Raw genomic sequence first — 25446 nt, 5'->3', positions numbered from 1 at the left:
GCGCTATATAAATATAATTCACACTTCACAATTCACACTTTTGGATGAAAATAGACCTGAATAGACCGTTCATCGGCACTGCGCCTTAGAATCCAATGCGCCCAATGGTCCGTAAAATCCGGTATACTTGAGAATGACCATGAGAGCATTAAGATCTGGTACGGGTGTTGTTGATATTTCAGTTCCAATGGGCACAAGGCTAGGAAAAAAGGGCAGCATTAGTTCCTGGGGGACTAGAGAAGTGTGAAGGCTGTCAGGTCAAGTCTTGGTCACGCTGCATTATGGACCAAGGTCACGTGTCAGTACACCTCACATCTCACAGTCCAGCCAATGCTTGACCTGGTCTACATGGTCCATTTGAATCTGTGTAAACCAGATCCAGTCCTAGACTTCTGTGATCTGGACTCGCTCCCCCCGCAGCTTCCGCTGTACCACAATTATAGAGGGTGTGGCTTCTGCAGCCTCAGCTAGAGACCCAGGCAGGACTCCAGGACTACTTGCCCCAGCAGAAACCTTTCTAAGAATCCTCCAGATGGGCTTCAAAAGAAAGGAACTATTTATAGCCAGCCAGAAAAAAAAGGCCTTGAGTTCAAATGGATTTTAGGATAAGTGGTTTTAAAATGAAACGTTTCCTCTGCTGGATTTTACAAACCCCGTTTCCATATGAGTTGGGAAATTGTGTTTGATGTAAATATAAACGGAATACAATGATTAGCAAATTTTTTTCAACCCATATTCAGTTGAATATGCTACAAAGACAACATATTTGATGTTCAAACTGATATAAACAGTTTTGTTAACAAATATATTACAGATTTTTGACCCCTCAGGCGGTACTGCATCAGAAACCGACATCAGCGTGTAAAGGATATCACCACATGGGCTCAGGAACACTTCAGAAAACCATCAGTAACTACAGTTGGTCGCTACATCTGTAAGTGCAAGTTAAAACTCTACTATGCAAAGCGAAAGCCATTTATCAACAACATCCAGAAACGCCGCCGGCTTCTCTGGGCCCAAATCATTTAAGATGGACTGATGCAAAGTGGAAAGGTGTTCTGTGGTCTGACGAATCCACATTTCAAATTGTTTTTGGAAATATTCGACATTGTTTCATCCGGACCAAAGGGGAAGTGAACAGTTTTAGAACATCATTTCTCAACGAGCTATTGCAAGGAATTTAGGGATTTTACCATCTACGGTCTGTAAAATCATCAAAAGGTTCAAAGAATCTGGCTAAATCACTGCACGTAAGCGACGATATTACGGACTTTTGATCCCTCAGGCTGTACTGCATCAAAAACCGACATCAGCGTGTAAAGGATATCACTACATGGGCTCAGGAACACTTCAGAAAACCATCAGTAACTACAGTTGGTCGCTACATCTGTAAGTGCAAGTTAAAGCTCTACTATGCAAAGCGAAAGCCATTTATCAACAACATCCAGAAACGCCGCCGGCTTCTCTGGGCCCAAATCATCTCAGATGGACTGATGCAAAGTGGAAAGGTGTTCTGCGGTCTGACGAGTCCACATTTCAAATTGTTTTTGGAAATATTCGACATTGTTTCATCCGGACGAAAGGGGAAGTGAACAGTTTTAGAACAACATTTCTCAACAAGCTATTGCAAGGAATTTAGGGATTTTACCATTTCAATCCGTAAAATCATCAAAAGGTTCATTGAATCTAGCTAAATCACTGCACGTAAGCGACGATATTACGGACTTTTGATCCCTCAGGCGGTGCTGCATCAAAAACCGACATCAGTGTGTAAAGGATATCACCACATGGGCTCAGGAACACTTCAGAAAACCATCAGTAACTACAGTTGGTCGCTACATCTGTAAGTGCAAGTTAAAGCTCTACTATGCAAAGCGAAAGCCATTTATCAACAACATCCAGAAACGCCGCCGGCTTCTCTGGGCCCAAATCATCTCAGATGGACTGATGCAAAGTGGAAAGGTGTTCTGCGGTCTGACGAGTCCACATTTCAAATTGTTTTTGGAAATATTCGACATTGTTTCATCCGGACCAAAGGGGAAGTGAACAGTTTTAGAACAACATTTCTCAACGAGCTATTGCAAGGAATTTAGGGATTTTACCATTTCAATCTGTAAAATCATCAAAAGGTTCAAAGAATCTGGCTAAATCACTGCACGTAAGCGACGATATTACGGACTTTTGATCCCTTAGGCGGTACTGCATCAAAAACCGACATCAGTGTGTAAAGGATATCACCACATGGGCTCAGGAACACTTCATAAAACCACTGTCAGTAACTACAGTTGGTCGCTACAGCTGTAAGTGCAAGTTAAAACTCTACTATGCAAAGCCAAAACCATTTATCAACAACATCCAGAAACGCCGCCGGCTTCTTTGGGCCCAACTCATCTAAAATGAACTGATGCAAAGTGGAAAAGTGTTCTGTGGTCTGACGAGTCCACATTTCAAATTGTTTTTGAGATATTTGACATTGTTTCATCCGGACCAAAGGGTAAGTGAACAGTTTTAGAACAACATTTCTCAAAGAGCTATTGCAAGGAATTTAGGGATTTTACCATCTCAATCTGTAAAATCATCAAAAGGTTCAAAGAATCTGGCTAAATCACTGCACGTAAGCGACGATATTACGGACTTTTGATCCCTTAGGCGGTACTGCATCAAAAACCGACATCAGTGTGTAAAGGATATCACCACATGGGCTCAGGAACACTTCATAAAACCACTGTCAGTAACTACAGTTGGTCGCTACATCTGTAAGTACAAGTTAAAACTCTACCATGCAAAGCGAAAGCCATTTATCAACAACATCCAGAAACGCCGCCGGCTTCTCTGGGCCCAAATCATTTAAAATGAACTGATGCAAAGTGGAAAAGTGTTCTGTGGGCAGTTAGCGATTGGCAGGCTAACTTGTGTGAGGTGGATATTGGTGTGGATCTAGGTTGTTGAAGATGTTTGGGGAAGGGTTGACGTCAGAAAGACTAATAATATGCAGATTACTAACCGACATACCTTTATTTTATCTTCCCTCGCTAGATAATGGGCTGTGTGCAATGCAAGGACAAGGAAACAACTAAACTGACGGACGACAGAGACCACAGCCTCTCCCAGGCCGGGTACCGCTATGGGCCCGCCGCCACACCACACCACTACCCCAGCTTCGGGGTGGCCGCCATTCCCAACTACAACTACCACACACCCGTGGCCCAGGGCATGACCGTCTTCGGTGGGATCAGCACTTCTCACACCGGAACTCTCCGGACTCACAGTGGGACTGGTAAGGTAGAAGTAGACGTCGGACCACTTCCTGTTGTAGAAGTACTAAGATCCGCCGTTTTGTGGGCAACATCTTCTCCTGTCAGGTTCAAACACTGATGACATCTATTAAACAGACGAGAAGCAAGGAATCATGCAGAGACAGAGTTCAATTAAGCTCAATGAGGAGAGACGTATTGGGCTGTACACTCAGTTAGAGTTCCAACCTACGCTTAGTTACAGTTCCAACCTATGCTTAGTTACAGTTCCAACCTACGCTTAGTTACAGTTCCAACCTACGCTCTAAGGCACAGCCCACATTCTCCTCTATTTATTCGGGAGGTCCCTGGTTACATCACTGAGGCTGCTTCTGAAGGAAGGGGGGTATTCTCAGCAGCCCCAGTTAGACACAATATATGATTATTCGGAAATGGAAATGTGCTGACACTCGTGATATCGCCTTGTCTCTGCTTTGTCTGCGGCGTCACGGTACTCGATGTTCGCCCTTGGCAGTCAACAAGCCGGTTCTGGACACAAACACTGATACGTGACGACTCGCAATCCGAGATTGCAAGTTGTCCCTTTGCACGGATAGAAAAGTACAACTTCAGCACAATTGATAATAACTATAGTAACAGCCTTTAAGCATAAGAGTTGTGTGATAACTTACTCATAATTATTCTAACATTCCCCTTCAGCTTTTGTGTGTTGGTAGTTTTTAACGCTTCCATAGCAAAATATACTGCAATACCCGGATGTTGAAGCACGGTACGTCTGACTATGGTAGCCGTAATGCTCCAATAATCCATCAAGCGGCGCGGTTGGGTAATTCACTAAAGTCCAATTAAATAATTTCGACAGATTTTGTGTAATGTTCAATATTCTCAATGAAACATTTCAAGTTTTGGTGTTTCTTGCTAGCGAACAGATCGCGTCAACCAGCAGTCCACACGTATTCCCTATGTGTGACTGCCATCTACCGCACAATCCTACTTCCTTCATTTTCACGGTTTTCGAAAGGTACTGGAGCCAATTTTATCTGATCTTAATGACGAGGGACGCTTTGAAGAGACGAGAAAATAAAGAAAACTTTGGGACGCCGGTTCTGGTTGGTAAAAAGATGTTAAAAGAAGGGGAAAACTAAAGAGGTTGTACGTTTTCTAAATAAAGGGGACCATAAAAAAATGTCATTATTGTCTTTATTGTAACAACAAATGTTAGTGTACATGAAACATATGTTTATTATTGTTATTTAGTCCTTCAATAAAATGTTGAACATACTAGACAACTTGTCTTTTAGTAGTAAGTAAACAAACAAAGACTCCTAATTAGTCTGCAGTAACATATTGTGTCATTTATACACCTATTAGTTTGTACACATAATGAGGGACAAACTGTACAAAAAATATTATTTATCCATTTATTATTTTCTGTTTTAACATGTTCTATCTACACTTCTGTTCAAATGTAATAATCACTTATTCTTCTCTTCTTTGATACTTGACATTAGTTTTGGATGATACCACACATTTAGGTATCCACCTGATACCAAGTAGTTTTAAGATCATACAATAAAATATAATACCTAATACACCAGTAATGATATGGTTAAAAAATACTGATGTAAAGGGTAGGTGTCGTGCTGTTTTCTGTTTGAACATGTTCTATCTACACTTCTGTTAAAATGTAATAATCACTTATTCTTCTCTTCTTTGATACTTGACATTAGTTTTGGATGATACCACACATTTAGGTATGATCCGATACCAAGTAGTTACAGGATGATACAATAAAATATAATACCTAATAAACTAATAATAATATTTTGTAAGAAATACTGATGTAAAGGGGAGGTGTTGCGCTGTTTTCTGTTTGAACATGTTCTATCTACACTTCTGTTAAAATGTAATAATCACTTATTCTTCTCTTCTTTGATACTTGACATTAGTTTTGGATGATACCACACATTTAGGTATTGAGCAGACACCAAGTAGTTACAGGATCATACAATAAAATATAATACCAAATATTCCAATAATAATATGGTTAAGAAATACTGATGTAAAGGGTAGGTGTCGTGCTGTTTTCTGTTTGAACATGTTCTATCTACACTTATGTTCAAATGTAATAATCACTTATTCTTCTCTTCTGTGATACTTGACATTAGTTGTGGATGATACCACAATTTTAGATATGGATCCGATACCAAGTAGTTACACGATCATCCGTTGGTCATACTCAAAGTCCTCATGTGTCCAGGGACGTATTTACTGACTTTATAAACATAATATGAATTAAAAAAAGACGATAAATAATATCGATGTAATCATAGAAGTATCGACTAGATACTCTATTGTACTTGGTATCATTATAGTGGATGTCAGTTTTGGATTCACCAATACTGGTGGAGTGAGTTGACATTATTCACCCAAGGAACTTTAGTTATTAGAGAGTTCCGGTTAAAAAAAGACGATAAAAAATATCGATGTAATCATAGTAGTATCGACTAGATACGCTATTGTACTTGGTATCATTACAGTGGATGTCAGTATTGGAGTGAGTTGACATTATTCACCCAAGGAACTTTAGTTATTAGAGAGTTCCGGTCACGGGACACATTTGTATTTGTATCATATGTATTTGAGATCTACATGAGTCCTGAAAATGTGCGCGTGTCCGCCTTTGTAGACGCCCCTGCTTATCGCCGTAGTCGACAAGCTTCTTCTTTTCCTCTATCTTCTTGTTATGTGACATTCATCCTCTACTTTTGCCATATTATGTAAAACCAACTTTTCTTGCCTTCTGGTACCTGCTGATCTGTATTTGGGATCTGCATGAGTCTTCAAAATTTGTGCCCGTCCGCCTTTGTAGTCCGTGCCGACACCGTAGTCGATAAGCTTCTACTTATTATGTGACATTCATCCTCCACTGTTGCTATTTCTAATATAAAGTAGTGTAAAGTTCTTACTTATGTCTGTCAGTAAACTCACCATGAAAGCGCTAAAACATACCGGTGTGGTGAGTTGACATTATTCACCCAAGGAACTTTACTTATTGGAGAGTTCTGGTCACGGGACACATTTGTATTTGTATTATCTGTATTTGAGATCTGCATGAGTCCTGAAAATGTCCACTTTTGCAGTCCAGCTTTGTAGACGCCCCTGCTTATCCCCGTAGTTGACAAGCTTCTTCTTTTTCTCTATCTTCTTGTTATGTGACATTCATCCTCCATTGTTGCCATATTATGTAAAACCAACTATTCTTGCCTTCTGGTACCTGCTGATCTGTATTTGGGATCTGCATAAGTCCTGAAAATTTGTGCCAGTCCGCCTATGTAGTCCGTGCCGACCCCGTAGTCGATAAGCTTCTACTTATTGTTATGTGACATTCATCCTCCACTGTTGCCATTTCTAATATAAAGTAGTGTAAAGTTCTTACTTATATTTGTCAGTAAACTCACCATGAAAGCACTAAAACATACCGGTGTCGTGAGTTGACATTATTCACTCAAGGAACTTTAGTTATTGGAGAGTTCCGGTCACGGGACACATTTGTATTTGTATTATCTGTATTTGAGATCTGCATGAGTCCTGAAAATGTCCACTTTTGCAGTCCAGCTTTGTAGACGCCCCTGCTTATCACCATAGTTGACAAGCTTCTTCTTTTTCGCTATCTTCTTGTTATGTGACATTCATCCTCCACTGTTGCCATTTCTAATATAAAGTAGTGTAAAGTTCTTACTTATATTTGTCAGTAAACTCACCATGAAAGCTCTAAAACATACCGGTGTGGTGAGTTGACATTATTCACTCAAGGAACTTTAGTTATTGGAGAGTTCCGGTCACGGGACACATTTTTATTTGTATTATCTGTATTTGAGATCTGCATGAGTCCTGAAAATGTCCACTTTTGCAGTCCAGCTTTGTAGACGCCCCTGCTTATCGCCGTAGTTGACAAGCTTCCTCTTTTTCACTATCTTCTTGTTATGTGACGTTCATCCTCCACTGTTGCCATTTCTAATATAAAGTAGTGTAAAGTTCTTACTTATATCCGTCAGTAAACTCACCATGAAAGCACTAAAACATACCGGTGTAGTGACTTAACATTATTCACCCAAGGAACTTTACTTATTAGAGAGTTCCGGTCACGGGACACATTCCGGGTGTTGTTGTTGTACTAGTGAGCCACGGATGAGGAGTTGCTGCTCCGTTATTGATTGAAGTAAAGTCTGAATGTCATTGAAACAGTTAGCGGCCATCTTTTGACACTTCTTCCACGCTCGTCCTTGCACGCTACACCGCTAGAACAAGGAGAAGACGCTGTCCAAGTGGAGGCACGTAAGCAAAACGGTGCATCCTGAAGAGACTGTCAGAAAGTGAGTTGAAGATGATGTGTAAAACAACATCCATGCAACATTTTGAGCAAAGAAGCACCATTACATGTTATGTAGACCACAAGGAAGTATTTTATATTTAGAAAATAATCAAAATAATATGACTCCTTTAATGCGCCTTATAATCAGGTGCGCCTTATATATGAAAAAAGGTAAAAAATAGACCATTCATGGGTAATGCGCCCTCTGGTCCAGAAAAATACGGTACTCTTCCTATGTGCTACGTTGACGTCATGCCTGTATTGTCCTGCAGGGGTCACCCTCTTTGTGGCGCTCTACGACTACGAGGCGCGGACGGAAGACGACCTCAGCTTCAGGAAAGGAGAACGGTTCCAGATTATCAACAGCACGTAAGTCAGCTCCGGGGGGAATCATGTTGTCCCTCCAATTGCTGGTTCTACCAGCAGAGGAGCATGTTGGGCAGCGCACACACACCGAGTACTCACAAGCAGAGACAGTGTGTAGACCGAAAAGGGAGAATGGACGCATTTTGGTGTAAAAAGTCAAGATAAAGGTGAAGTTATAACACTGAAACACCCTCAGGAGGAGCTGCTTTAAGACACGCGGCTAACGTCCATCCGCAGTGTTTTAGCTACTTCTAAATCACTAATCCTCTCCACCATGGCGACAAATAAAGTAAGTTTCTTACAAGTACTATTATCACTGGAGGACAAGGAGATGACGGGACACCAGGGGTCAGTAATGCTCAATAATTTATTATATGTATAGTCAATATATATAATAATAAACAGTACTAGCTAATAAACTAAACTAAGGAAATGGAGAGTGTCAAAACCCAAATGTGTGTGTGAGGCTGTGTGTAGTTAGCTGAAGTGTGTGTTACCAAGTGTTGAAAGCGAAGGAACGAGACAGTCTCTGGGGCAGGCAGGTGGTCCAGGGAAGGAGAGGAGTGACGAGGTCCGTGTCAAGGATCGAGGAATGCAGTCCAAAGTCCACAGGGGAAATCAACGGAAGAATCACCAAGGGCAAAACTCTGGAGGGCACTGAGGAAGGATGTATCCTTGTATGTATCCTTGGGTCCACTGGTCCTTTATACAGCTCCCTCTCATTAGGTTCCCAGGTGTGCTGATTGCTGATCGCCCACAGCCTTGCCTGCATGTAGGCGTGACGCGGCAAGCAGGGCGCAAAGATGAGTCCGTGACACCATAGGAGGATACAATAGCTCACCGCCGTCACAATGTAAACAAACACCATGGCTGGAGCTACACCTGACATCCACTGTAATGATACCAAATTAGTCGATACTACTATCATCTCGTTGATATTTTTTAGCATCATAAAATCTTTTTTGTTTTAAAAAAAAAGGCATATTATTTTTATTAAGTCAGTAAATACGTGGGGACTTTGAATATGACTGATTTTATGATCCTGTAACGACTTGGTATCGGATCCATACCTAAATGTGTGGTATCATCCAAAACTAATGCAAAGTATCAAAGAAGAGAAGAATAAGTGATTCTAACATTTGAACAGAAGTATAGATAGAACATGTTAAAATAGAAAACAGCGCGACACCTACCCTTTACATCAGTATTTCTTAACCATATTATTATTGGAATATTTTGTATTGTATTTTATTGTATGATCCTGTAACTACTTGGTATCAGATCCATACCTAAATGTGTGGTATCATCCAAAACTAATGTCAAGTATCAAAGAAGAGAAGAATAAGTGATTATTACATTTGAACAGAAGTGTAGATAGAACATGTTCAAACAGAAAACAGCACGACACCTACCCTTTACATCAGTATTTCTTAACCATATTATTATTATAATATTTGTTATTGTATTTAATTGTATGATCCTGTTACTACTTGGTATCGGATCCATACCTAAATGTGTGGTATCATCCAAAACTAATGCAAAGTATCAAAGAAGAGAAGAATAAGTGATTATTACATTTGAACAGAAGTGTAGATAGAACATGTTCAAACAGAAAACAGCACGACACCTACCCTTTACATCAGTATTTCTTAACCATATTATTATTATAATATTTGTTATTGTATTTAATTGTATGATCCTGTTACTACTTGGTATCGGATCCATACCTAAATGTGTGGTATCATCCAAAACTAATGTCAAGTATCAAAGAAGAGAAGAATAAGGGATTATTACATTTTAACAGAAGTGTTGATAGAACATGTTGAAACAGAAAATAAGCAGATATTAACAGTAAATGAACAAGTGGATTCATAATCTATTTTTACAGTTTGTCCTTTATAAAATAATAGGTGTATAAATGACACAATATGTTACTGCAGACTCATTAGGAGTCTTTGTTTGTTTACTTACTACTAAAAGACAAGTTGTCAACATTTTATTTAAGGACTAAATGACAATAATAAACATATGTTTCAAGTACACTATTTTTTTTTTGTTACAATAAAAACAATAATGACATTTTTTGTGGTCCCCTTTTTTTGGAAAAGTTTGCACATCCATTTTAGTACCAGTATCAGTTCCAGTACCAACATATTGGTATGGAGACCACCCTAGACCAGGACTATTCATCTAAGTCAGGGGTCACCAACCTTTTTGAAACCAAGAGCTACTTCTTGGGTACTGATTAATGCCAAGGGCTACCAGTTTGATACACACTTCAATAAATTGCCATAAATAGCCAATTTGCTCAATTTACCTTTAAAAAATAAATATACACATATAAAAAATGGGTATTTCTGTCGTACATTTTTTTTTCCTTTTACAGAAGGTTTTCTATAGAGAATAAATGATGAAAAAAACACTTAATTGAATGGTTTAAAAGAGGAGAAAACAGGGAAAAAAAAGAAAATTTAATTTTGAAACATAATTTATCATCAATTTCGACTCTTTAAAATTCAAAATTCAACTGAAAAAAAAGAAGAGGAAAAACTAGCTAATTGGAATCTTTTTGAAAAAATAAAAAAAAATTTTTTTTATGGAACATCATTAGTAATTTTTCCTGATTAAGACTAATTTTAGAATTTTGATGACATGTTTTATAAAGGTTAATATCCAATCTGCATTTTGTTAGAATATATAACAAATTGGACCAAGTTACATTTCTAACAAAAAACAATCATTATTTCCTCTAGATTTTCCAGAACAAAATTTTTCTTGTCTTTTAGTAGTAAGTAAACAAACAAAGACTCCTCATTAGTCTGCAGTAACATATTGTGTCATTTATACACCTATTATTTTGTACACAATATAAAGGACAAACTGTAAAAAAATGGATTATTAATCCACTTGTTCATTTACTGTTAATATCTGCTTTTTTCTGTTTGAACATGTTCTATCTACACTTCTGTTAAAATGTAATAATCACTTGTTCTTCTCTTCTTTGATACTTGACATTAGTTTTGGATGATACCACACATTTAAGTATGGATCTGATACCAAGTAGTTACAGGATGATACAATAAAATATAATACCAAATAAACCAATTATAGCATGGTTAAGAAATACTGATGTAAAGGGTAGGTGTCACACTGTTTTCTGTTTGAACATGTTCTATCTACACTTCTTTTAAAATGTAATAATCACTTATTCTTCTCTTTGATACTTGACATTAGTTTTGGATGATACCACACATTTAGGTATGGATCTGACACCAAGTAGTTACGGGATCGTACAATAAAATATAAAACCTAATAAACCAATGATAATATGGTTAAGAAATACTGATGTAAAGGGTAGGTGTCGCGCTGTTTTCTGTTTTAACATGTTCTATCTACACTTCTGTTAAAATGTAATAAACACTTATTCTTCTCTTCTTTGATACTTGACATTAGTTTTGGATGATACCACACATTTAGGTATGGATCTGATACCAAGTAGTTACAGGATCATACAATAAAATATAATACCTAGTAAACCAATTATAATATGGTTAAGAAATACTGATATAAAGGGTAGGTGTCATGCTGTTTTCTGTTTTAACATGTTCTATCTACACTTCTGTTCAAATGTAATAATCACTTGTTCTTCTCTTCATTGATACTTGACATTAGTTTTGGATGATACCACACATTTAAGTATGGATCCGATACCAAGTAGTTACAGGATCATACATTGGTCATATTCAAAGTCCTCATGTGTCCGGGGACGTATTTACTGACTTTGTAAACATAATACGATGTAATCATAGTCGTATCGACTAGATACGCTCCTGTACTTGGTATCATTACAGTGGATGTCAGGTGTAGATCCACCCATGGTGTTTGTTTACATTGTATCCTCCTATGCTGTGTAGTGAAGCATGTTTAGCTATTCCCCGTCCTCCAGTGATAATGCTACTTGTAAGAAACTTACTTTATTTGTCGCCATGGAGACCAGGATTATTGATTTAGAAGTAGCTAAAACACTGTGGATGGATGTTAGCTTCTCTTTTTGTCTTGACTTTTTACACCAAAATGCTTTCGTTCTCCCTTTTCTGTCACACTGTCTGTGCTTGTAAGTACTCTGTGTGTGTGCGCTGCCGAACATGCTCCTCTGCTCGTAAAACCAGCAATGTCGGTACTTTTCAAACAGAGTATAGTAGCGTTTTTGATTCATTAGTACCGCGATGCTATTTTAGTATTGGTCTACTGTATTTAGTCAGCCAGCGATTGTGCAAGTTCTCCCACTTCAAAGGATGACAGAGGTCTGTAATTTTCATCATAGGTACACTTCAACTGTGAGAGACAGAATGTGGAAAAGAAATCCAGGAATTCACATTGTAGGAATTTTAAAGAATTTATTTGTAAATTATGGTGGAAAATAAGTATTTGGTCACTTCAAACAAGGAAGATCTCTGGCTCTCATAGACCTGTAACTTCTTCTCTAAGAAGCTCTTCTGTCCTCCACTCGTTATCTGTATTAATGGAACCTGTTTGAACTCGTTATCTGTATAAAAGACACCTGTCCAACAGCCTCAAACAGTCAGACTCCAAACTCCACTATGGCCAAGAGCTGTCGAAGGACACCAGGAAAAGAATTGTAGACCTGCACCAGACTGGGTAAAGTGGATCTACAATAGGCAAGCAGCTTGGTGTAAAAAAAATCAACTGTGGGAGCAATTATCAGAAAATGGAAGACATACAAGACCACTGATAATCTCCCTCGATCTGGGGCTCCACGCAAGATCTCATCCCGTGGGGTCAAAATGATCATGAGAACGTTGAGCAAAAATCCCGGAACCACACGGGCGGGACCTGGTGAATGACCTGCAGAGAGCTGGGACCAAAGTAACAAAGGTTACCATCAGTAACACACTACGCCGACGGGGAATCAAATCCTGCAGTGCCAGACGTGTCCCACTGCTTAAGGCAGTGCATGTCCAGGCCCGTCTGAAGTTTGCTGGATGATACAGCAGAGGATTGGGAGAATGTCATGTGGTCAGATGAAACTAATAGAACTTTTTGGTATAAACTCAACTGGTCGTGTTTGGAGGAAGAAGAATACTGAGTTGCATCCCATGAACACCATACCTACTGTGAAGCATGGGGGTGGAAACATCATGCTTTGGGGCTGTTTTTCTGCTAAGGGGAGAGGACGATTGATCCGTGTTAATGAAAGAATGAATGGGGCCATGTATCGTGAGATTTTGAGCCAAAACCTCCTTTGAATGGTTGACCAAATACTTATTTTCCACAAATAAATTCTTTAAAATTCCTACAATGTGAATTCCTGGATTTTTTTCCCACATTCTGTCTCTCACAGTTGAAGTGTACCTATGATGAAAATTAGCCCAAGTCCCAAAGTTTGGACGCCCTTGGACTAGAAACTGCACGCTTCTGCATCTGGTATTCATGTTCAGGGTAACTAACAATAGTCTGACCGTAATTGTAACGGCTGCAGACCAAAATGGACTGTGGGCAGAGACACACACAGGTCTGCGGTCACACACACACACACACACACACACACGCACACACACAAAAAGCTCCCCACAGAATCAAGTCAGTGTCTGTAGAAGTATGGCAACATTCTGAGAGCAACACAACAACAAAGAAGTAAGTGAGAAAGTGTTGAGGGTGAGGCAAAAAAGGTGCGTGACTCAAGACCTCCCAACCTGTCCATCCACAAGTATACATCCCTGAAAGTGCACGGTGATCCTGGTCTTGGTCTTATTTTGAACTTTTGGTCTTTTGCAGTGAAGAGGACTGGTGGGACGCCCGCTCGCTCACCACTGGTGACAGTGGGTATGTGCCCAGTAATTATGTGGCTCCAGTGGACTCCATACAGGCTGAGGAGTGAGTAGGACACTTCTATAACACTGTCTACTTGTGTCTGTGTGTGTCTGTGTGTGTGTGTGTGTGTGCGTTTGTGTGTATGTGTGTGTGTGCGTATGTGCACGCGCGTGCGTTTGTGTACGTGTGTGTGTGTACGTGTGTGTATGTGTGTGTGCAGATGTGCACGTGTGTGTGTGTGCCTCTTTGTGTACGTTTGTGTGTATGTGTGTCCAAATGTGCACGCGTGTGTGTGCGTGTGTACTTGTGTGTGTGTGTACTTGTGTGTCTGTGTGTGTGTGTGTGTGTGTGTGCGTATGTGCGCGTGTGTGTATCTGTGTGTGTACTTGTGTTTACTTGTGTGTGTTCGTGTGTGCGTGCGTGTGTGTGTATGTTTGTGTGTATGTGTGTGCGTATGTGCACGCGTGTGTGTGTGTACTTGTGTGTCTGTGTGTGTGTGCGTATGTGCGCGTGTGTATCTGTGTGTCTACTTGTGTTTACTTGTGTGTGTGTTCGTGTGTGCGCGTGTGTGTGTGTACGTGTGCATGTGTGTGTGTGTATACATGTGTGTGTGTTTGTGTGTGTGTGTGTTGTCTGTGTGTGTGTGTTTGCGTGTGTGTGCGTGTGTGTGTACTTTTGTGTGTGTGTGTGTACATGTGTCTGTGTGTGCGTGTGTGTACTTGTGTGTGTCTGTGTCTGTGTACTTGTGTGTGTGTACGTGTGCGTGTATATACGTGTGTGTGTGTGTTGTATGTGTGTGCGTGTGTGTGTGTGCATATGTGCACGTGTGTGTGTCTGTGTGAGTGTGTTTGTGTGTGTGTGTACATGTGTGTTTGTGTGTATTTGTGTTTGTGTGTGTGTAATTGTGTGTGTGTGTGTGAGTGTGTGTGTATGTACATATGTCTGTGTGTGTGTGTGTGTGTGTGTGTTGTCTGTGTGTGTGTACGTGTGTGTGTGTGTGTATGTGTGTGTCTGTGTGTGTGTGTTTTTGAGTGTGTGTGTGTTTGTGTGTATTTGTGTGTGTGTGTGTGCATGTGTGCGTGTGTGTGTGCGTGTGTTTGTGTATGCGTGCGTGTGTGTCCGTGTGTTATCTGTGTGTGTGTGTGTGTGTGTGTGTTTGTGTGTGTGTGTGTGTGTGTGTGTGTGTGTGTGTGTGTGTGTGTGTGTGTGTGTGTGTGTGTGTGTGTGTTCTTGTATTTGTATCCTTCTTGAGACATGAAGAAGGAAAAGTAGCTTCCACATGAGGAGGTGTGAACATGTTAGGACATATATCATGATCTCAATACATAAAACCATTGCATCTAATAGAGAGGCAAATACTAAAGTCTGTGAACATTGCTCCAAAGTCAGGATTTGATGTTGATTTAATGTGCATGTAAAAGTAAACATTGACAGGTGTAAAAGCAGCAATGTATACTAAAACAAGCTGAAGAAGGACTTCCCTATTCATCCCCCAAAAAACCCCTCCAGGTGTCACGCCTACGGATCATGTTTTGTTTTGGTCATGTTCGGTTTTGTTTTTTGGATCTTATTTCCGGCTTTGGCTCTTCCTTGTTTTCTTTGTTTCCATAGTAACTCATTAGTTTCCACCTAGTCTCCAAGTCACGCCCCGGTCCTCAGTTCTCACACCTGTTAATCATTATCATAGTTATTATTTAAGCCACAGTTGCCAAGTGTTCAGTCTGGCAACTTTACACACCTCCATATTCCCCATCTGCTTCATGCCATGCTATGCTGTTCGTTTTGTCCACGCCACGTAAGTTTTGTTGTTCATGCCACAGTGCAAGTGTTTTTGTTCATGTTTATAATTTGTAGCCTTTGTACTAGTCTTTTGTTTTTTTTTCACAGCCAAGTGTTTGTACTTCTTCGTTTGCTTTTTTTTTTAGTTATATAGTGTTAATAAATGAAAATATACTAACGCTCACGTCTCGCTCGTGCCAACTATCCTTTGCGTCGAGGAAATAACCCAAGTCCAAGTCCTTGTCTGACACCAGGTGAACGACTGATCTTACCGTTTCCGGTGTGTCACCTTTTTTCTTTTTTAAAATTGGGAACAATTTCTCATGTTCTTTCTGTTTCCGCTATATTGCAATATTTTCTCCTAAAAGTATCACTTTTTTATGTAAAATGATTACTTTTTAAATGCAAAATGGTGACATTTGTCATATAAGATTCTGACTTTTATCACAATATTGAAGAAGTGAGCGGTCGGTCGCTTGAAAGAAAAAGTGTTTCTGGCCTTCCTGTCGGTCTCACAGAACCCTCGGGTGGCGCGAATGTCAATCAAGTGACCAAAGTCACGTTTGGTGAAGACTGATGATCGATCATTCCTAGGTCTATTTTTTGAATCCCTGGCTGGTGACACCCTCCACCATCCACATATCGGCCTGAATCCCTGGCTGGTGACACCCTCCACCATCCACATATCGGCCTGACTTTTATCACAATATTGAAGACCGGAAGTGTGCGGTCGGTCGCTTGAAAGAAAAAGTGTTTCTGGCCTTCCTGTCGGTCTCACAGAACCCTCGGGTGGCGCGAATGTCAATCAAGTGACCAAAGTCACGTTTGGTGAAGACTGATGATCGATCATTCCTAGGTCTATTTTTTTAATCCCTGGCTGGTGACACCCTCCACCATCCACATATCGGCCTGACTTTTATCACAATATTGAAGACCGGAAGTGTGCGGTCGGTCGCGTGAAAGAAAAAGTGTTTCTGGCCTTCCTGTCGGTCTCACAGAACCCTCGGGTGGCGCGAATGTCAATCAAGTGACCAAAGTCACGTTTGGTGAAGACTGATGATCGATCATTCCTAGGTCTATTTTTTGAATCCCTGGCTGGTGACACCCTCCACCATCCACATATCGGCCTGACTTTTATCACAATATTGAAGACCGGAAGTGTGCGGTCGGTCGCTTGAAAGAAAAAGTGTTTCTGGCCTTCCTGTCGGTCTCACAGAACCCTCGGGTGGCGTGAATGTCAATCAGGTGACCAAAGTCACGTTTGGTGAAGACTGATGATCGATCATTCCTAGGTCTATTTTTTTAATCCCTGGCTGGTGACACCCTCCACCATCCACATATCGGCCTGACTTTTATCACAATATTGAAGACCGGAAGTGTGCGGTCGGTCGCGTGAAAGAAAAAGTGTTTCTGGCCTTCCTGTCGGTCTCACAGAACCCTCGGGTGGCGCGAATGTCAATCAAGTGACCAAAGTCACGTTTGGTGAAGACTGATGATCGATCATTCCTAGGTCTATTTTTTGAATCCCTGGCTGGTGACACCCTCCACCATCCACATATCGGCCTGACTTTTATCACAATATTGAAGACCGGAAGTGTGCGGTCGGTCGCTTGAAAGAAAAAGTGTTTCTGGCCTTCCTGTCGGTCTCACAGAACCCTCGGGTGGCGTGAATGTCAATCAGGTGACCAAAGTCACGTTTGGTGAAGACTGATGATCGATCATTCCTAGGTCTATTTTTTTAATCCCTGGCTGGTGACACCCTCCACCATCCACATATCGGCCTGACTTTTATCACAATATTGAAGACCGGAAGTGTGCGGTCGGTCGCTTGAAAGAAAAAGTGTTTCTGGCCTTCCTGTCGGTCTCACAGAACCCTCAGGTGGCGTGAATGTCAATCAGGTGACCAAAGTCACGTTTGGTGAAGACTGATGATCGATCATTCCTAGGTCTATTTTTTGAATCCCTGGCTGGTGACACCCTCCACCATCCACATATCGGCCTGACTTTTATCACAATATTGAAGACCGGAAGTGTGCGGTCGGTCGCTTGAAAGAAAAAGTGTTTCTGCCCTTCCTGTCGGTCTCACAGAACCCTCGGGTGGCGTGAATGTCAATCAGGTGACCAAAGTCACGTTTGGTGAAGACTGATGATTGATCATTCTTAGGTCTATTTTTTGAATCCCTGGCTGGTTACACCCTCCACCATCCACATATCGGCCTGAATCCCTGGCTGGTGACACCCTCCACCATCCACATATCGGCCTGAATCCCTGGCTGGTGACACCCTCCACCATCCACATATCGGCCTGACTTTTATCACAATATTGAAGACCGGAAGTGTGCGGTCGGTCGCTTGAAAGAAAAAGTGCTTCTGGCCTTCCTGTCGGTCTCACAGAACCCTCGGGTGGCGTGAATGTCAATCAAGTGACCAAAGTCACGTTTGGTGAAGACTGATGATCGATCATTCCTAGGTCTATTTTTTGAATCCCTGGCTGGTGACACCCTCCACCATCCACATATCGGCCTGACTTTTATCACAATATTGACGACCGGAAGTGTGCGGTCGGTCGCTTGAAAGAAAAAGTGTTTCTGGCCTTCCTGTCGGTCTCACAGAACCCTCGGGTGGCGCGAATGTCAATCAAGTGACCAAAGTCACGTTTGGTGAAGACTGATGATCGATCATTCCTAGGTCTATTTTTTGAATCCCTGGCTGGTGACACCCTCCACCATCCACATATCGGCCTGAATCCCTTGCTGGTGACACCCTCCACCATCCACATATCGGCCTGACTTTTATCACAATATTGAAGACCGGAAGTGTGCGGTCGGTCGCTTGAAAGAAAAAGTGTTTCTGGCCTTCCTGTCGGTCTCACAGAACCCTCGGGGGGCGTGAATGTCAATCAGGTGACCAAAGTCACGTTTGGTGAAGACTGATGATCGATCATTCCTAGGTCTATTTTTTGAATCCCTGGCTGGTGACACCCTCCACCATCCACATATCGGCCACTCCTGGTTTAAGCAGTAAAGTGTGTCCACCATACAGTTTTGGGTAATCACCAATGTCCTCTTTGACTTCCAGCTGGTACTTTGGGAAACTGTCCCGAAAGGAGGCCGAGAGACAGTTGCTGTCCACCGGGAACCCGCGGGGTAGTTACCTCATTCGGGAGAGCGAAACCACCAAGGGTAAATCACGCGCTGACACTCTCACATTACCGACCTCTGCCTGAAGTCTTTGTGACGCCGGTAAAGTAGTACCTTAACGGTTCCTACCAGGTGCCTTCTCCTTGTCCATACGGGACTGGGACGAGGTGAAGGGGGACCATGTGAAACATTACAAGATTCGCAAACTGGACAGCGGCGGTTACTACATCACCACCAGGGCTCAGTTTGACTCGCTACACCAGCTGGTTCAGCACTACTCAGGTATGCTTAGCTTGGGGAAATACCGTTTGATTTCTCACTCATGGGGTGTGGTCAAATACCAAAGTCTTAACTATTGGGCGGTATACTCGGTTGGTAGAGTGGCCGTGCCAGCAACTTCCAGGTTCCATCCCCGCTTCCGCCATCCTAGTCGCTGCCGTTGTGTCCTCGGGCAAGATACTTGACCCACACTGCTTTAAATGTAACTTAGATATTGGCTTTCATGAACGATCTCACAACAAACTTGAAAAGTCGAACAGATTACTCTTCATTTACAATTGAAGTTAAAAAGTGGCTTCGGAGCAATGAGAGCTGCTCACACGGTCAATAAGGTGGCCACTATGTTTGAGACATCAACTTAATGCATACTTGCCAACCCTTCCGGATTTTCCGGGAGACTCCCGAAATTCAGCGCCTCTCCCGGAAGAAATTTTCTCCCGAAAATGTCCAAAAATTCAGCCGGAACTAGAGGCCACGCCCCCTCCAGCTCCATGCGGACAGCCTGTTTTCATGCCCGCTTTCCTGTCATATAAACAGTTTGCCTGCCCAATCCCGTTACAACATCTACGGATTTTAATAAAAAACTGCACACACAAGGAGACGAAGCAGAAGAACGAGGAAGTTACAGCCGTCTGTAATGGAGTGATTCTTTGTTGTCTGTTGCCATCTCCTGGTGAATGTTGGCGATAGCGTTATGGGGTTGCTTTTTGATTGGCCAACGATTTACGTGGTGTTGTGCACCTCCCCAGTACGCAAATGACAGACCAAAGGTTACTCAAATAGTGAAAGGTAAGTGTTGTTGTTGGGTTTTTTTTTTAGTAACCAGCAAGCACAGTACAGTTAGTAGAACAACTGTGTTTTTATTACTGTGTATTTGATAGGTACCGTCTAAAATTCAACTATTTATTTTATTTATATATATGATAAAATAAAAATATATATAGCTAGAATTCACTGAAAGTCAAGTATTTCATACATATATGAGGCCACGGGGAAGACCCAGGACACGTTGGGAAGACTATGTCTCCCGGCTGGCCTGGGAACGCCTCGGGATCCCCCGGGAAGAGCTAGACGAAGTGGCTGGGGAGAGGGATGTCTGGGTTTCCCTGCTTAGGCTGTTGCCCCCGCGACCCAACCTCGGATAAGCGGAAGATGATGGATGGATGGATGGATGAAATACTCGAGTTGGTGAGTTGTACTCCTCTCCTCTTAACCACGCCCCCGCCCAAACCAAAGCATCGATAACTTGTTTATAGAAGTCTTCCTTATCTTTCTTCAGTTTTAAAAGTCTCTCCGTCTCGATGGAGATCTTCCTTTATTACCTCCTGCTTCGATTGAAAGTCCAGTTTAGAAAACTGTTTTATTTTAGATATGTAATCCTCCGTGTTAAAAGTGCAAGCGAGAGGAAAAAATAAACGATCGCTGTTGTTGTCACTTCTTCTGCAGCCGAGTAGTCGCAGGAAGGATCACTAGCGCCCTCTACCACCAGGAGGCGGGAGTCATTTAATGACTCATATTTGACACACGCAGATACGGTATGTTAATAAAACGTAGCTGCTTACTGTTCTTTTTAGCATATTCAATAGCTTGGACCTTAAATCCTACTGAATAGCTCTTAATCGTCTTCCCTTTATGCGATTTCAAATGATTGAAATCAGCCTCCTCCATTTTGAAAATGACGACAGGTGAAGTGTCACTCGTGACGTGACGAGTTTGACCCGGAGGAAATTCTAGGCATATGCTAATTATTTTGCAAAACGAGTTTGACCCGGTGGAAATTCTAGACATGCGCTACTAAAAATGATATTTTGCGAAACGAGTTTGACCCGGCAGGCGCGTACTATGTACCCGGCGGCAACTCAAGGAAATACGGTATGTGTCCATGAAAGGGCATTTTATGACTTTTCTTAATTTGATTACGTCGTATGGTAGGATTTTTGTATCCCTTCAATTTAGGTAGCCAGGGACTGAAGATGGAAATTAGATATTTAGCTATAATCTTGTACATAACATATCTGTCTTTGAGCTTAATATTTCTGTGCATTGTCCCTTCAAATAAAGACTAAACTGGACTAAACTAAACTATGTAAAAAGTGCTTTGAGTCACTAGAGAAAAGTGCTATATAAATATAGTTCAGTTTTTATCGGTTTAGGGCAGGGGTTGGCCAAACTGCGGTCGGCGGGTTTAACAAGGAATCTTATTACTTAAGTTTTAAATACCTTATGGTGTAATTGCCACAACTCTGCTGCCATCTTGTGGACATCATGAGAAATGACCATAAATTCCACTTCTAAGTAAACCCCGTTTCCATATGAGTTGGGAAATTGTGTTAGATGTAAATATAAACAGAATACAATGATTGGCAAATCCTTTTCAACCCATATTCAGTTGAATATGCTACAAAGACAACATATTTGGTGTTAAAACTCATAAACTTTAATTTTTTTTGCAAATAAAAATTAGACACCTTTTTACCTGCACCCTGCCTCCCGCTGTTTCCCACATCTACAAAGCAATTAGCTACCGACTGCCACCTACTGATATGGAAGAGTATTACACGGTTACTCAGCTTAGCTCGGTTAGGAGAGTGGCCGTGCTAGCAACCTGAGGGTTCCAGGTTCGATTCCCGCTTCCGCCATCCTAGTCACTGCCGTTGTGTCCTTGGGCAAGACACTTTACACACCTGCTCCCAGTGCCACCCACACTGGTTTAAATGTAACTTAGATACTGGGTGTCACTTTGTAAAGCGCTTTGAGTCACTAGAGAAAAGCGCTATATAAATATAATTATCTGAGAGCCAGATGCAGTCATCAAAAGAGCCACATCTGGCTCTAGAGCCATAGGTTCCCTACTCCTGGATTAAAGTAAACAAAAAACAATGGCAGATTGGTTGCTGGAATTAAAAAAACAAAAACAAAGGTACAGTTCTTCTTACACTATGTTGTAAAAAAAAACAAAAAACACCGTAAAATTTACAGTAAAAAAAAACATACCTGTACTCTTTTCCATTTACTGTATTACTTTATGTTGTAAAACAACAACAACAACAACAAAAAACACTGTATATTTTACAGTAAATTTATTTTATTTATATATATAATAAAATAAACATATATAGCTAGAATTCACTGAAAGTCAATATATATATATATATATATCTGTGATGAGGTGGCGACTTGTCCAAGGTGTACCCCGCCTTCCGCCCGATTGTAGCTGAGATAGGCGCCAGCGCCCCCCGCGACCCCAAAGGGAATATCCATCCATCCATTTTCTACCGCTTATTCCCTTTCGGGGTCGCGGGGGGCGCTGGCGCCTATCTCAGCTACAATCGGGCGGAAGGCAGGGTACACCCTGGACAAGTCGCCACCTCATCGCAGGGCCAACACAGATAGACAGACAACATTCACACTCACATTCAAATTGGCCCCGAAGGGAATAAGCGGTAGAAAATGGATGGATGGAGGATGTATATATATATATATATATATATATATATATATATGTCTTGATTGGATTATCCGGAGAATAGTGCTCGATACCGTGGTAGAGCGCAATATGTAGGTGTGGGAAAAAATCACAAGACTACTTCATCTCTACAGATCTGTTTCATGAGGGGTTCCCTCAATCATCAGGAGATTTTAATTAAAATCTCCTGATGATTGAGGGAACCCCTCATGAAACAGATCTGTAGAGATGAAGTAGTCTTGTGATTTTTTCCCACACCTACATATATATATATATATATATCCGTCCATCCATCCATCGTCTTCCGCTTATCCGAGGTCGGGTCGCGGGGGCAGCAGCCTAAGCAGGGACGCCCAGACTTCCCTATCTCCAGCCACTTCGTCTACCTCTTCCCGGGGGATCCCGAGGCGTTCCCAGGCCAGCCGGGAGACATAGTCTTCCCAACGTGTCCTGGGTCTTCCCCGTGGCCTCCTACCGGTTGGACGTGCCCTAAACACCTCCCTAGGGAGGCGTTCGGGTGGCATCCTGACCAGATGCCCTAACCACCTCATCTGGCTCCTCTCGATGTGGAGGAGCATCGGCTTTACTTTGAGTTCCTCCCGGATGGCAGAGCTTCTCACCCTATCTCTAAGGGAGAGACCTGGAAACTCATTTGGGCCGCTTGTACCCGTGATCTTATCCTTTCGGTCATGACCCAAAGCTCATGACCATAGGTGAGGATGGGAACGTAGATCGACCGGTAAATTGAGAGCTTTGCCTTCCGGCTCAGCTCCTTCTTCACCACAACGGATCGATACAACGTCCGCATTACGGACGTATATATATATATATATACATATGAAATACTTGAGTTGGTGAATTATACTTCTCCCCTCTCAACCACGCCCCCCGCCCCAACCACGCCTCCGCCCTACCACCGACCACGCCCCCCCCCAACCCACCACCTCCCGAAATCGGTGGTCTCAAGGTTGGCAAGTATGGTTACAAGCGGCCCTCTGATGGCAGCTATATCTGTGACCTGGCCCTCAGTTTGACATCCCTGCCCTACTCGCCACAGTCATGGTGCCAAGATCTAGCTCCGACCAACCCCGAAACGGGGAAAAAAAAACTATAAACGGCGGAGTAATTGATTCAGCTTATCAACCGAGATCAAATCGTTACTGCGCCAGTTAATCCGAGCCTGGGGATTTCTAGGAAAACCTTCCGTTTGTCTTCTTGCTGTGGATACAGTCAACACTTACTGCTTTTATGACGGGCGACCAGAGTGACCCGTTCTAGCAGGCACTCGCCCCCAGATGGGCTTTGACGTTGGTGTGGCACTCTCATGGGCGAAACAGGCCTTTATCTCCTCTTAACTGCCCCCATGCAAACACTTATCAGCGGGAGGGGCCAACTACAGACGGAGACACGGCCCCTAATCTACTGGCTTAATCGATAACGGGCAAACACAAGAGCTTCCCTTTCCAGATCAGGCAAGAGCTGAGCAGAGTTAATGGAAATGGAAGCAGCTGGTGCGGCACTCAGGCGCCTAAAGAGGCCCCGCTTTGAACTTTCGCTTATATGCTTTTCAACGCCAATTCCTCAGAAGACTCCAGCTACCTCATTAGCACCATTATCGTAAAGCTTTACCTGACCATTTATGACCGTACTTCCTTAAATACAACCTAAGTACACCTCTCGTTCAGTTCCTGGAGGTGCAATGGCCAGGTATTTTGTAAACATAGTCTACATTTTAAGCGTGTCTTAATGAAATTAAACAATGGATGTCCGCTAACTTTTTGCAACTTAATGCCAAAAAAACGGAAATGCTGATTATCGGTCCTGCTAGACACCGACCTCTATTTAATAATACAACTTTAACATTTGACAACCAAATAATAAAACAAAGTGACTCTGTAAAAAATCTGGGTATTATCTTCGACCCAACTCTCTCCTTTGAGTCACACATTAAAAGCGTTACTAAAACGGCCTTCTTTCATCTCCGTAATATCGCTAAAATTCGCTCCATTTTGTCCACTAAAGACGCCGAGATCATTATCCATGCGTTTGTTACGCCTCGTCTCGATTACTGTAACGTATTATTTTCGGGTCTCCCCATGTCTAGCATTAAAAGATTACAGTTGGTACAAAATGCGGCTGCTAGACTTTTGACAAGAACAAGAAAGTTTGATCATATTACGCCTGCACTGGCTTCCTGTGCACTTAAGATGTGACTTTAAGGTTTTACTACTTACGTATAAGATACTACACGGTCTAGCTCCAGCCTATCTTGCCGATTGTATTGTACCGTATGTCCCGGCAAGAAATCTGCGTTCAAAAGACTCCGGCTTATTAGTGATTCCTAGAGCCCAAAAAAAGTCTGCGGGCTATAGAGCGTTTTCCTTTCGGGCTCCAGTACTCTGGAATGCCCTCCCGGTAACAGTTCGAGATGCTACCTCAGTAGAAGCATTTAAGTCTCACCTTAAAACTCATCTGTATACTCTAGCCTTTAAATAGACCTCCTTTTTAGACCAGTTGATCTGCCGCTTCTTTTCTTTCTCCTATGTCCCCCCCCCCCCTTGTGGAGGGGGTCCGGTCCGATGACCATGGATGAAGTACTGGCTGTCCAGAGTCGAGACCCAGGATGGACCGCTCGTCGGGACCCAGGATGGAGCGCTCGCCTGTATCAGTTGGGGACGTCTCTACGCTGCTGATCCGCTTGAGATGGTTTCCTGTGGACGGGACTCTCGCTGCTGTCTTGGATCTGCTTGAACTGAACTCTCGCGGCTGTGTTGGAGCCACTATGGATTGAACTTTCACAGTATCATGTTAGACCCGCTCGACATCCATTGCTTTCGGTCCCCTAGAGAGGGGGGGTTGCCCACATCTGAGGTCCTCGCCAAGGTTTCTCATAGTCAGCATTGTCACTGGCGTCCCACTGGATTTGAATTCTCTCTGCCCACTGGGTGTGAGTTT

At 42.2% G+C, this 25446-nt stretch overlaps 1 protein-coding gene across 4 annotated transcripts in view; it reads left to right on the top strand.

The window, feature by feature from the left end:
• LOC133549043 (tyrosine-protein kinase Fyn-like) overlaps positions 1-25446 on the top strand; it is a 97949-nt gene that overhangs the window by 26187 nt on the left and 46316 nt on the right. For 3 of the 4 annotated variants that reach the window (XM_061894121.1, XM_061894120.1, XM_061894118.1), the window contains exons 3-7: positions 3037-3277; positions 7902-7998; positions 13792-13890; positions 18685-18788; positions 18879-19028. In XM_061894121.1, coding sequence (XP_061750105.1) covers positions 3040-3277; positions 7902-7998; positions 13792-13890; positions 18685-18788; positions 18879-19028 — 688 coding nt within the window. In that variant the 5' untranslated portion in view covers positions 3037-3039. Of the gene's footprint in view, positions 1-1716; positions 1844-3036; positions 3278-7901; positions 7999-13791; positions 13891-18684; positions 18789-18878; positions 19029-25446 lie in introns of those variants that run through there. The other variant, XM_061894119.1, reaches the window with a different exon arrangement.

The sequence above is a fragment of the Nerophis ophidion genome, linkage group LG03, assembly GCF_033978795.1.
Source record: "Nerophis ophidion isolate RoL-2023_Sa linkage group LG03, RoL_Noph_v1.0, whole genome shotgun sequence".
In the NCBI taxonomy this organism is placed as follows: Eukaryota; Metazoa; Chordata; class Actinopteri; order Syngnathiformes; family Syngnathidae; genus Nerophis; species Nerophis ophidion.
This window is presented reverse-complemented; position numbering and strand designations above follow the sequence as displayed.